The sequence below is a fragment of the Pinus tabuliformis genome, chromosome 6, assembly GCF_031772625.1.
Source record: "Pinus tabuliformis cultivar Carrire ecotype Pingquan chromosome 6, CPIR1, whole genome shotgun sequence".
Taxonomy (NCBI): Eukaryota; Viridiplantae; Streptophyta; class Pinopsida; order Pinales; family Pinaceae; genus Pinus; species Pinus tabuliformis.
Window position 1 is genome coordinate 1,573,656,907 of NC_142292.1, and position 13,058 is coordinate 1,573,669,964.

The following is a 13,058-nucleotide window of genomic DNA, read 5'->3' on the forward strand; positions in this document are numbered from 1 at the left end:
ATCCAGAAATAAATGCAAGAAAATATCTTTGGGCTATGCTGGGGGCAGCTGTATCAAAATGAGTTAATGTCTGTCCTGGTGGCTCTGTGCTGTTCATCTCTCATAACTGTGCATTGGTCTTTGCACCCTTGCTGTTCGGCGGCATTGAATGCTTCTGACTGTGATTTGAGAGCTAGGACGGGCTTACTTTTCTTGTTTTGACTTTCTGGGGGGCTCATCAATGTTCAGGTGCTTCGAGCCCCTAAAAAATCTTCGACTGATACTCTTTGGCTCTCCTTCTTCCTCTGATACTCTTTGGCAATAAGTAGATGCTGTTCTGATGTGTTGTGGGTCTAAATCATCATTTTAATGGCCGTTGTTCGGCCTCTGTTTCCTTCAAAACTGTCTTCTGCTCCTTCCGGCAAGCTTCGCGAAGAAAAACGGTTCATTCGGCGCCTTTCGGTCTTGCTGGGGGCCGCAGAATGAAAAGATTCCCTGAAGATTCCCCATTCAGGCCCAAAAAATCTAGCGATGAGCGATTTGCGCTAGGTGCAAATCGCTCATCAAAAATTGCCTCAGGATCAGATTCCGAGGCTCCGAAGTGCGATTTTTGCTCATTCGCGCCAAAAAAGTGCTGATGACATCAGCATGATGTCAGCATGATGGGACGTTGTACGGCGAGTGACGTCAGCGATGATGTCAGCATGATGACATGGCAGGATGATGTCAGCATGACATCATCATGCACGAACGGTGACGTGGCATGACACGTGGCAAGGGGCCACACAGACATATGACTCGGCGACACGGTGGCAGGAGGCCACACAGGCGGTTGATGTGTCACGGTGACTGGGAAAGGGGTGACGTGAGCGGCGACGTCCCAAGGCAGGAGGCGGTAAGCGGTATTGTGGCACACCGCTTTTTGGGGATGGTGGTTTCGTGAGGGGGGCCTCCGCCACAACCCAGAAGGTGACGCGTGGCGGGAGGTACGGCGGTAATACCGCCCATCTCCCGGACGCTAACCTTCGGGCGGTTCGGGGATGGGGCGGCCCGCCCACCGTTGATCTGCGGGGCTGGCAATCCAACGGCTGGCGGTAGACGCGAGGCGGCGGGAAGTTAGGACGGGAATATACGCAGCATATTCCGTTTTTAATATAGCGCGCGGGTGGGTTATAACTTAGGGAACGGTGGATTATGAGGGTTAACACGGGCGGGGTTAATATTTTATACAAAAACTTTGGGTTAGGGGCGGGGAAAGGGGGTTTATAGATGTAAAATGAGCGCGGTCGAAATATTTACAGCTGGGACTTAGGGATGAGGGGTAAAACATGGGTTTTTGAGGGTTTTAGGGCTAGGGGAGAGGTTGTTAGCATGACTAGGTGTCATCTAACCCCTGCTATGACTCGGATGGGCTAAAAACAGCCCCAGATGGACCATTTTTTCCCGGACTTATAAAAATATGGCTATATTGCCAGGGAGGGAATATTTACATAGGGGAGTTTTATATACATAGTTTAATAGGGGGATGGGAAAACTGATAGGGAGTTATATAATACTGTTAGCAGTTAATATGAAGGTGACCAGCAAGCGCTAAGGTCAGGGACCTTAGGCTAAATTTGGGGAAAATAACTTGAAAGGAACTGAGATCCTTGAGTGAAGCAGATCTCCACCAAGGCAAGTGATATGGATGATGATGAAACTAAGAGGCTCAAGCAGATCTTGACCTCTTTGGGGAAATTAGTAAGTGACTTGGGGAATTAGAAGAAGGGGAAGTTAGTGATGTCCAGCTTTGATCTCTTTCTGAATGAAAACTGCCTGCAATGTGATAAAAAATGGAATACAGCAGTGACATTTGGACCAGCACACTTTCATGGCTTTCTTCTTCGGTTTCTTCTGGAAATATGGAACACTGCAGCTTGCAGAGTATGACATATTTGGCATGTAAAAATATCAATCATGAAAAATGAATACCTGCTGCAGCAGGAGGCTAACACCACTATACCTGGAGCAGACGTCAGCTAGACTCACTTCACTCGAGACAGTTTAGTGGAGAAACTTGTGCCAGTCTATTCATTAAGCAAGTTGGTGGGGTAACTGTTCCAACCGCCATTTCTGTATTGAATTCTGCGACGTTGGATTTCATCAGCAACTAGTGTTTTCGGTACAGAAAGTTACTGCTTGTGTGTGGTTTGACCTCCTAGATTCTTTAGGCGTGTGATTCAATTGTTTGGTTATTTAGAGACTTCAGGTGGTTTTCATTGAGATTTTTCTTTGTTTTCGTGTTAAGTAATTAAATTTTTTTAATTGTGGTTGAATTACCGAGGAAGTCCCGTAGACTTTGGGGCCAACCTCCTGAGTTTTCACCAAGCCAACTTGAAGGGCTACGAGCCCTTGTAACTCCTAGTGACAGTAGATTTGGGTCACCAGAAGAAGGAGAGTCTTTTTTGGTTGTACATCTTGATTACCAAGTTCAAGCACCAGAGTATATTATTGAACTTGTTTCATTTTCCGAAGTTACTGGTAGTTTTTCTTCTACTAGTGAATTAGTCGAGGAACCTAAAATTTCTGAACCTGAAACTGAACCTGTTGCTACTCCATCATCAGGATTTGCCTCTCCAACTTCCAGTGGTCTTGGTTCACCCAGGGTAGAAAGGTCATTACCTAAAATCTTCCTTCTGGACTTATTGCTATTGAAGAACTTGTTACTCCGGAAGAAGGTATACCTATCCCTGAAAATCAACCAGCTATAGAACTTAGGGAGCGTGAATTGATCTTTTACAGTCCACCTAGGAGGGACGCTTGGTATCTTTCATTGACCAATTTTTTGGAAAACCCAGGAATAAATTTTTCACCACCGTGCATTCCTTTTCATCCAACACCTAGGGGCCATTATCCTCCTTTGAATATGTTGAGACAGTCGTCCATGTTTTATCAATCTCCAAAAACATTTCTATATGGCGGTCCTTCTGTTCCCTGTGGGTATCAGTCACTTACTGGTACTTTTTCGGGAGCATCTCCTCAACCTGTTGAACAAGGGTTATTAACTGGTAATAACAGAAACATTGTAAACTTTGAAATGGGAACTGTAAACTAAAAACGAGAACTCTAGCCAAGAAACCCCTTAAAAACATCAAAAACAGTGCTAAAAACAAGAAGTGTTGATGCTGGAATAACACTTTTTTTTTTCTAAGGTAAATTTTAAGCGTGTTTTAAAAATGGCGGTGAAAACCAATTTTTTATGCAAAAATTGTCCCAAAAATGCTCTCAAAACAAAAAGTGTTAACGTTGGAGTAACACTTTTTTTTTTCCCTTTTTTTTTTTCAAGGGTAATATTTCAACATTTCGAAATAATAGCGTAAAGTATTTTATCATGACCCTGAAAAAGATTAAAATTTCAAACAAATAATGAAGACATAAAATAAAATTAAAAAATTAAAACAATGAAAAAACACAAAACAAAAAAAATTTAAAAATTAACAAAACATAAATTCAAGCATATACTAAAAAAAGAACATAAAAAAAAAAAACAAAAAAAAAAATCAATCATAAAAATGTCAAAAAAAACTAAAAAACAGTTAAAAATTATAAACAAATAAATAATTCAAAAAAACATATTTAAAAAAATGGGAAAAAAAATAATAATAAAAAATATCAAAAATCTGTAAACAATAAAAAACATTGTCAAAAGAAAGAAAAGAAACTCTATATATATATATATATGGAAAAGAAAAAAAAATTATATAAACTATAAAGTTTAGGTAAAAAAATAAAAAACATTATAAAAAAACTAAAAAAAATGAAATTAAAAACAAACTAAATTTGATAAAAACATAGAAAATTAACAAAAATAAAAATAAAAACTATTAAAACAAACTAGATTTAAAAAAAAAAAAAACATAGAAAATCCACAAAATTTAAAATAAAAAACTAGCAAAATTAACATTATAAACATTTAAAAAAAACTAAAAAAATAATAATACACTGAAATTAAAACAAAAAAAAACAAAAAAAATTTAAAAATATGTCTTTTCAAATTTAAAAAAAAAAACCAAAAAATTTAAAATTTTTAAAGAAACATTTATTTCTCTATTTAAAAAAAAAAAATTAATTTTTTTTAATACATATCGCTTTTTTAATTAAAAAAAAGTATATATTATTTTTTTTTTAAATTAATTCATAAACCAATTTGAGTTTTTTATTATTATTTTAAAAAACAATGATTGATTTTTTTTTTATAAAACAAAAATAAAAATTAAAAACAAAAATTTATTTTCGAAAACAAAAATTTATTTTTAAAAACAAAAATTTATTATTATTTTTTTAATTTTATTTTTTTTAATTATTAAAAACAAATTTCCGCGGGCCGCCCGGTGGGCGAAGGGTCGATTCCACATTGTAAATCACTACACCAACGACATCGTTCAGTCTCATGGTTAGCATGTATGTGTTTTTTGTTTTTAAATAAATAATAAGAATTTATTTATTTTCAGATATCATTTACATAATTTTGGGAAATTAATTTTATCAATGGTGGATGAATCCTCGTTAGTGTTCTTTCAAATCTATAATATAAATTAAGCAATAATTCCATTTAATTAATTTTTATAACTCAATTTTACTTCAAATATATATATAATTAAGCAATAATTTTATTTAATTAATTTTTCCAACTCAATTTTACTTAAAAAAATAATAGATATTTTAAAAAATTATGAATTTAACCTGTTTAATTCGCAAAGGTCAAATAACAAATTTTAAGTTTTGTTTAGACGTTAATTGCATTTAAAAACCCAAATTTAAGTAGCAAAAATTAGCACTCTGGCCCAAAATTGTATCGCCGCCCTCGTAAAAAAGGAATGTTTGGCTTTTTTATATTTCTAGGTGAATGCCAAGGACATTTTTGTTTTTCATATTTCTGGGTGAATACGAGGCACATTTAAATATTCCAAAATATTTGAGAAATATACTAATATCCATTAAAAATTCTCGAATATTTAAAAATATGTCATCCACGTCCTAAAACGTTAGCATACGTAAGGATTGATTTTACAAGGATTTCCATATCAAAGAAACAAACGGAAAAACTCAGATGGCCGCATCGCAGAACTCTGAATTTTGCAGCTCCTCTGCCATCTCTTTCACCTGTATTAGAAGTTCGATGCCTCGATGTCCATTGTCAATGCAAAGAAAGCATAGAATCCGAGCAGGGCTTCAGCTACAGCACCAAATAAAACATGCCGTATCCAAAGTAATCCTCCAAGAACTTACTCAGTGGTTTCGTTCCTTCACCCAATACTTTCGTATTTTGCAGCTCCTCTGCCTTGTCTTTTACCTGTGTTGGAAGTTAAATACCTTGATGCCTAAAGCAAAGATAAACGCAAAGAAAACTGAGAATCCGACTAGGGCTCCAGCTACTGCACCCAGGAAATCATGCCTGTAACCGAAGTAATCCTCCACGAACTTATTCAGTGGTTTCGTTCCCTCACCCAATACTTCCAGAGGGTATGTAACGTCCCCATATTGCGAGGCAATGAGGCCATAGATGGTCCAGGAAAGCGGGCATATCCAATAATACCATATCCACCACTTTGGGATTCGCTGCATCAATTCAGAAACCATTATGACAAGCTGATTATTAAGATGGGTTAGTTATAGTAAATTTAAGTTATACTATGAGCACTGAGTTCCTAATAAGCATGGAGGCATGGAGTTACTTAGAAAAACTTACATTCTATTCTGGCCTACTTATATGGGTCCATAAAGTTTAGTATAAAGAAACAGGACAAAGTAGGTTACATACCGGTTTAGGAATGAAGAACCCTGAAAACAGATTGAAAAGGCAGTAGAAAGCTGAAGCTACTATTGAGGCAACTTGTTGGTTTGAAGTAATGGAGACCGTCATCATCCCATAATAGGTGAAGTACAGAAATGTGAAGTAGTTCAGGAAGAAGAACCAGCCAAACTTAGTAGTTGTCCACTCAAATTGGACCATACTGTAAACGATAAGAGTGTACATAACTGTCTGGACGAATATGTACGGAAGCTCAATCACTACCTGTTAAAAAAATGCATCGGAGATTGCATATGTAAATAGGAATCCAATCCGTCTACCTAATTACAGGAATGAAAAATTGACAAAAATCGTAGTAATGGAAGGAGAATCATATAGTTGCCAGAATCCAGCGTGATGATGTTAACACTGTGGAGGCGAGGTAGGACCTTTCAAGACCTTCACAAACCCAACCAAGACCTCAGACCCGGAATTGTTTCATCCACAATACCGGAGAGTACCCTTATCATCTAGAAACATCGTGCTATCCTGATACGAGCTATCGGGAAGATGTTGGCATATTAACCCAAGGATATGGACCCCATAGATTGATTTTGAATTGACGATGATATAAAACCGATATTCTGCGTTATTCGCCAAGCTTTTGAACATAAAGAGTTTGAATGTCGATAGTAAGGGTCGAGAATAAAATAAAACAGTGATATAGGACTAACCTGAGCCAGAGCATATGGCAAAGCAGAGTATAGTCCTGCAGCCCTTTCTCTGTAGAACACAGTTCTCTCTACTGCAACCACAGGTTGTACAGTTGAACAGTTGCTAAGCCCTAAGAATGTAACCGCTCCATAGAAGGCCCCTCCAACAATAAAAAGATCATTGCGTGCAGGCGACCCTCCGCCCACCGGGCGGCGCGGCCCAGGGCGGAGGGCCTGCACGCAAGCCTCCGCCCTGGGCCGCGCCGCCACCAGCCGCGAGAGGGGCAATTTTTTTTTTTTTTTTAATAATTAAAAAAAAAAAATTAAATTTAAAAAAATAATAAATTTTTGTTTTTAAAAATAAATTTTTGTTTTCGAAAATAAATTTTTGTTTTTAATTTTTTTTTTTTTAAATAAATTTTTTAATCCTTGTTTTTTAATAAATATTAAAATAAACAACAAAAATCGTGTTAAAAAAAATAATAATTAAGTATGGGCGATTTACGCAGTGCATTATATTAGATATCATTTTTGGGATTCAACTGCGTTCGTTAAGTAAGTCATTCAAACGTATGACCATTTCCATGAGAGGTAGTCGTAACTGACTAATTTCTCATGATTTTTGAATAGTTCACTTAGCACTCCAATAATTTAATTATTGTTTTTTTTTTAAATAATAAAAAAACAATTTTTTTTTTATAAATATGAAATTTGTATAAAAATTTTTATATTTTTTTGGCGTGTTTTAAATAAAAAAAAAAAAGTAAGTTTAAAAAATTTTAAATTTTCTTCAATTTTTTTGTTTGTTTTTTTGTTTTTGTGTTTAATCAATTTTGTTTTTTTATTTTTTAAATAGAAAATACATAATTCTTGGAAATTTTAGTTTTTAATTTTAAATACATGCTTTTTTTAATTTATTTTATTTTTTTAAACATATATTTCTAAAATTTCTATATTTTTATGGCTTTTTTTGTAAATTTCAGTGTAATTTTGTTTTTTTAGTTTTTTTTTTTTTAAATATTTTTAATGTTAATTTTACTAGTTTTTTATTTTTATTTTTGTTAATTTTCTATTTTTTTTTAAATCTAGTTTGTTTTCATTTATTTTTTATTTTTTTCTTCTTGTTTTTATTAATGTTTTTTTATTTTTTCTATTTTGACTTACTTACTTATATATATATATATATATATATATATATTAAATTATGTTTTTTTTTTGCCAAATTCTTTTATAGTTTATGAAATATTTTTTTTTTATTAACATTTTTATTTTGTCTTATTATATATATATTTTTATATGACTTTCTTGAAGTAATCAACATTTAAAAAAATAAAAATAAAACAACTTAAAAATCTTTAAGAAAAAAAAATGGACATAATAAATTTTAAAGTGTGAAAAATAAGTCCTCTAAGAAAAAAAGTATGATGTATATCGATGTTTTAAAATCAACATAAAAATCACTAACATTTAAAAACGAATATTTATATTTGATACATGAGAATATTTAAATTGTCAAAAATATGCTCCAAAAAATAATTATTGTATTCTGCATCACCACTTTTTAAAATCGGGTCATGTTTTTACCACCTCTATGAAACGGGTAATCGTATCGGTTATTTAAGGTTATTTAAAGTGCCAAAAACTATGTTCTAAAAAAAATATGTGTATTCTGCATCGCCCCTTTTTAAAATCGAGTCATGTTTTTACTACCTCTATGAAACGGGTAATCGTATCGGTTATTTAAGGTTATTTAAAGTGCCAAAAACTATGTTCTAAAAAAAATATGTGTATTCTGCATCGCCCCTTTTTAAAATCGAGTCATGTTTATACTACCTCTATGAAACGGATAATCGTATCGGTTATTTAAGGTTATTTAAAGTGCCAAAAACTATGTTCTAAAAAAAATATGTGTATTCTGCATCGCCCCTTTTCAAAATCGGGTCAATTTTTTGCTATCTCTACGAAATGGGTAACAGTATCAGTTCCCGTTTCAAAGTTTACATTGTTCAGAGCTAAACCGTCGAGTGTAGAAGCTATTCTTATGATGTCAGGTACCATTTAAAATTCGCAACCTCAAGGTGGCCAGTTACTGCCTCGGTGGCAGCCTCAAGGTCCTCAATTATCGCTTGGGGGGCAACCTCAAGGTACCCAGTTACCGCCTGGGGGGAAACCCCAAGGACAGTACATTCCTCAGGGTCAACCCCAGACTCAGTATGTACCTCAAGGTCAACCCCAATATCAATATGTACCTCAAAGTCAACCCCAGTATCAGTACGTGCCTCAAGGTTACCAACCTCAAGGTCAGTACCCAACCCAAGGTTTCTAACCACCTTCAAGTCAATCATTTGTCCAAGGAGTTGGAAATGTACCTTTGAATTATCAACCCTACCCTCAACCCGGTTATGGTCCTCAATATGCTCAACCTTCTATAGGTCCATACCCCAGAATGAATATAGTGTGGGATCCATCTCAATCTCAATATATCTTGCAACCGAATGTGCAATTGTCATCTCAATCTGGATAGCCCTTGGTTTTTGGTTCAACCCAACAACCTGTCCAGCCTACTATTCAAACTTCTGCACCTTCTGTAGTTTCTCAGCCTGGGCCTAGTTCGCTTCGAACTCTGCCTTAAATGACTGCTGCAACTGCTGCAACATCTGCTCCATCTACCCCACCTACTTCTGGAGTATCGACAGCTCCGGTTTCTACTGTTCTTGCATCAATTTCTCAAGCATCTTTACCTTATTCTGGACCCACAATTCAGACTTCAGTTCAAATGCCTGTAGGACAACCTGGTCCAAGTACGGTTGTCACAAGTCAACCTCAATTTACTTATCAACCGTACCAGGGACAGTACCAATTCGGTCCTGCTGTGCAGAACCCAGTCTATGAGTATCAACCGTTCCCTGGATATACTTATCAGCAACCTCAACAACCCCAGTAGGTTCGGTTCATCCTGGTTTTCCGGGAGGATATAATATCCCAAATGCAATTCCAATTCCAAGTTATCCTAGATATCCTCCTCCTAGGGCTGGTCTTATGACCCAGAGTTTTAGAGACCCTAATCGTCAGTTTACCGTTCATTGCAACTTTGGACTTGCCTGATTTGTCGCGCCTTACGAACGATCCGATTAATTATCTTCCGTTTTGGCTGCCAATGCCGAATAAGTTGCCCAGTGACGTTCCTAAGTTTGAAGGAAAATTAGGAGAGGATCCGTCAAACCATGTGATGAATTATCACCTCTGGTGTGCATCTAACTCCATTTCAGATGATTCAATTCGCCTACGGCTTTTTCAATGCACTCTAATTGGTCTTGTGGCCAAGTGGTACATTGAGTTACCGCGAGCCACTTTTTATAATTTTAGTTAGCTAGCTACTTCGTTTTTAACTCATTTTCAGTTGCCTGTCAGATATGACAATGGCACGGAATTATTAACTTCATTAAAACAGTCAACATCCACTTATATTTCATATCACACTCATGAATGGAGACGTCGATGGCATTTAGTGAAAGTTTTTATCCCGGATTAGATCTTAGAAGAATGGTTTGTTAAATCATTGCTACCGAAAATCACTGAGGATGTAGCTAAGGTAGGAGTCGTTACTGAAGAGCAAGTAATTGCTCAAGCTCAGTACCTTGACCTCATTTATATGTAGTCGGGTACGTTACATGAGAAAATCCCCGATCTTCCTAAACAAAATCAAATAACTGTAGTTCCTTCAGGGTCTCATGCCGTTGATGGTATGATTGGTATAGTTAATACCAAAAGTAAGAAGAAATCTTCCAAGAAGTCTTCTCCTATCATAACTTTACCAGATTCCCTGATAGGAGATTCTTTCGCAGAAATTTCTGCCGATATTCCCGTTGTAGAGTCATCTACAGCCAAATCAAAATCCAGCGGTAAAAAGAAAGGGAAGAAGAAAAATAAAATAGATAAAAATTTGAAACAGAAACCAGAAAAAATGGAATCTACTGATGAGAAACGCAAACCTCGTTATCCTTGTCTCATTTGTGACGAAGAGCATTTTACAAGAGACTGCCCTCATCGCGCTGAGGTTGCGAAAATCGTCAAAGGTTCTCAAATGCCTGCTGTTTTGAAGGATCCTTTTCCTTGTCAAGATAGTAAGATGATAGCTTCTTCCTCAAATGCCTCAGAAGAACCCATAATGATGATGTCCCATGTTAGGATTGCGACACGATCGCAAGATTATGGAAGTAAAAGTCCTGTTGATGGTAAGGAAGCTGAATCTTCTAATTCAAACCCATCAACTTCAACTCCTGGTTCCGATCCACTACAGATCGAGAAACCTAACCCAGACTTAGTAATCAAACCGCCCACCAAGGGTATACTTCAAAAGTCAGCTTTCAATCCACATGCGAGGGCTGCTTAGAACTATAACATTGTTAAAGATTTGGCTATTTCACCTTTAGCAATTTCGGCTTTGGAGGTGCTGCAATCATGTCCAGCACAACGTAAATTGCTATTGTTGGCTATAGGAGTTGTTGATATTCAGGACTCGAACCTTATAATTTTCGATCTAGAAAATAGTACACCTCGCTTACCTCATCAAATGGCTTTCCAGATTCCAGTGTTAGTAAAAAACAAACCTTGCTATAGGACTGTGATTGATGAGGGAGCCTCAACATGTATTATGTCGATCTAGTGTTGGAGATCGCTTGGTTCTCCTACACTTATTAAATCCCTTACGATTCTAAAGGCTTTTGATGGCCATGGGTTCCATCCTTTTGGAATTATATAGGATTTACCTATAAGGGTTGAAGGCAAAACTGTTAATCTAGATGTGGAGGTGGTTGATGCCCCTCTAGATTACAAGCTTCTCTTGGGTCGTAGTTGGTCTTAAGCTATGACTACTGTTGTTTTATCGGTATTTCGGTTCATAACTTTCCTAATAATGGAAAGATCGTAACTGTAGACCAGCTAACTTACTTTTCATCCGACCCATCCTCTTCTGAAAGTATCCAGCATGTCGTCAAAACAACTATCCCTTATAAGGATGTTGGAGTAGGACTAGTTAAAGATTCTAGTTTACTAGGAACTTTTTCCTTTCCTCCTCCCAACGTATCGCCTTCTACTGCAACCATTCATATGATTTCATCAGACACTATTGTTTATGATGATCCTTGGATCGTACCTTCCGAATCTGAGATAGATTCATTTGGTGATGTTATGCCTTTGAGTCCATATGAAATTGCGTATTAGGCTGTACAATCGTTTTCCGACTCTTCTTCAACGAAAATTGACTTAATGAATGTAGCATGAAGAATCACTTTCAATATCAGACTCAGATTCAACAACATTTTCCGAACTTGTTCACACTGATAAGAAAATTCATGAAATCTTGTCTGTTGATGATTTACCATGGGAAGATCTTCATCATAGATCTTCGTTTTTAACTGAGATTGATCGTTTTGAAAATGATTTTTCATCTATTTTTACAACTGATTATGTCAAGGAACCTTAGAATCCAATGAAAAATCCTGATTCTGAGTTAAATTTGGAAAATATTTCTCGAACTATTCTTATTGACATTTCGGTTAAGCTTGGAATTGTTGAAAAAATTCATATAGGTGCCTCTTGTACGAAAGATGAAATTCAAACATATAAGGCCCTATTTCAAGAATTTTGTGACGTGTTTGCCTGGTCATATGAGGAAATGCTAGGAATAGACCCAACAATTGTTGCTCATGAAATCAAGACTTACCCGGATGTTAAACCCATCTGACAATGTTTGCATCAGATCCACTCGCGAAAAGCTACTGCTATTAAAGCAGAAATTGAAAAATTACTTAAAGCAGGTTTCATTTATCCAATTCCTTTAACGGATTGGGTATCGAATATTGTTCCTATTAAAAAAAAGAAAGGAACGATAAGAATATGTTTCGATTATAGGGATATTAATCGAGCCTGTCCAAAAGACAATTACCCAACTCCCTATATCGATCAAATCATTGATGATTGTGCCGGTAGTGAAATATTCTCCTTCATGGATGGTTTTTCCGGATACAATCAAATAAATATTCTACTTGCTGATCAACCAAAAACGACTTTCAGTTGTCCATGGGGGACATTTGCTTATTGCAAATTATCTTTTGGGCTTAAGAATGCTGGTGCAACTTTTCAAAGGGTCATGTCTTATGTGTTTCATGACATCAAACACATTGTGAAACCCTATCTCGGTGATTTACCTTCTCATTCATTGCATTGAGCCGATCATCTCATCCATTTACGAGCAATCTTTATGAGGTGTAGGCATTATCGAATTAGGTTGAATCCACACAAGTGTGTTTTCTGTATAGAAACGGGTCGGTTACTAAGGTTTGTTGTTTCAAAAGCCAGCATTCGTGTCGATCTGTCGAAGGTTGAAGCTATTATCAAATTGCCTCCTCCTTCGTCTCTTCGCCAACTCCAAAGTTTGCAAGGGAAAGCAAACTTTTTACGTCGATTCATTCCTAACTACGTCGAGATAACAAAGGGTTTTACCCGGTTGTTGAAACAAAATACTCCATTCTTTTGGGATGAGATAGCTGAAAAATCTTTTGATGCACTAAAACACGCGTTGACCCATGCATCGT

General features: G+C 36.1%; 1 protein-coding gene across 1 annotated transcript; it reads right to left on the reverse strand.

Annotated features, from left to right (window-relative positions):
• Positions 1 to 4,856: 4,856 nt before the first annotated feature.
• Positions 4,857 to 6,631, reverse strand: LOC149264801 (ABC transporter G family member 35-like). The gene is made up of 3 exons (XM_089390407.1): positions 6,484 to 6,631; positions 5,780 to 6,034; positions 4,857 to 5,577 (listed from the first exon to the last, which is right to left on the reverse strand). The coding sequence occupies exons 2-3, from the start codon at positions 5,993 to 5,995 to the stop codon at positions 5,308 to 5,310; spliced, it is 486 nt and encodes a 161-aa protein (XP_089246533.1). The 5' UTR covers positions 5,996 to 6,034; positions 6,484 to 6,631; the 3' UTR covers positions 4,857 to 5,307.
• Positions 6,632 to 13,058: the final 6,427 nt, after the last annotated feature.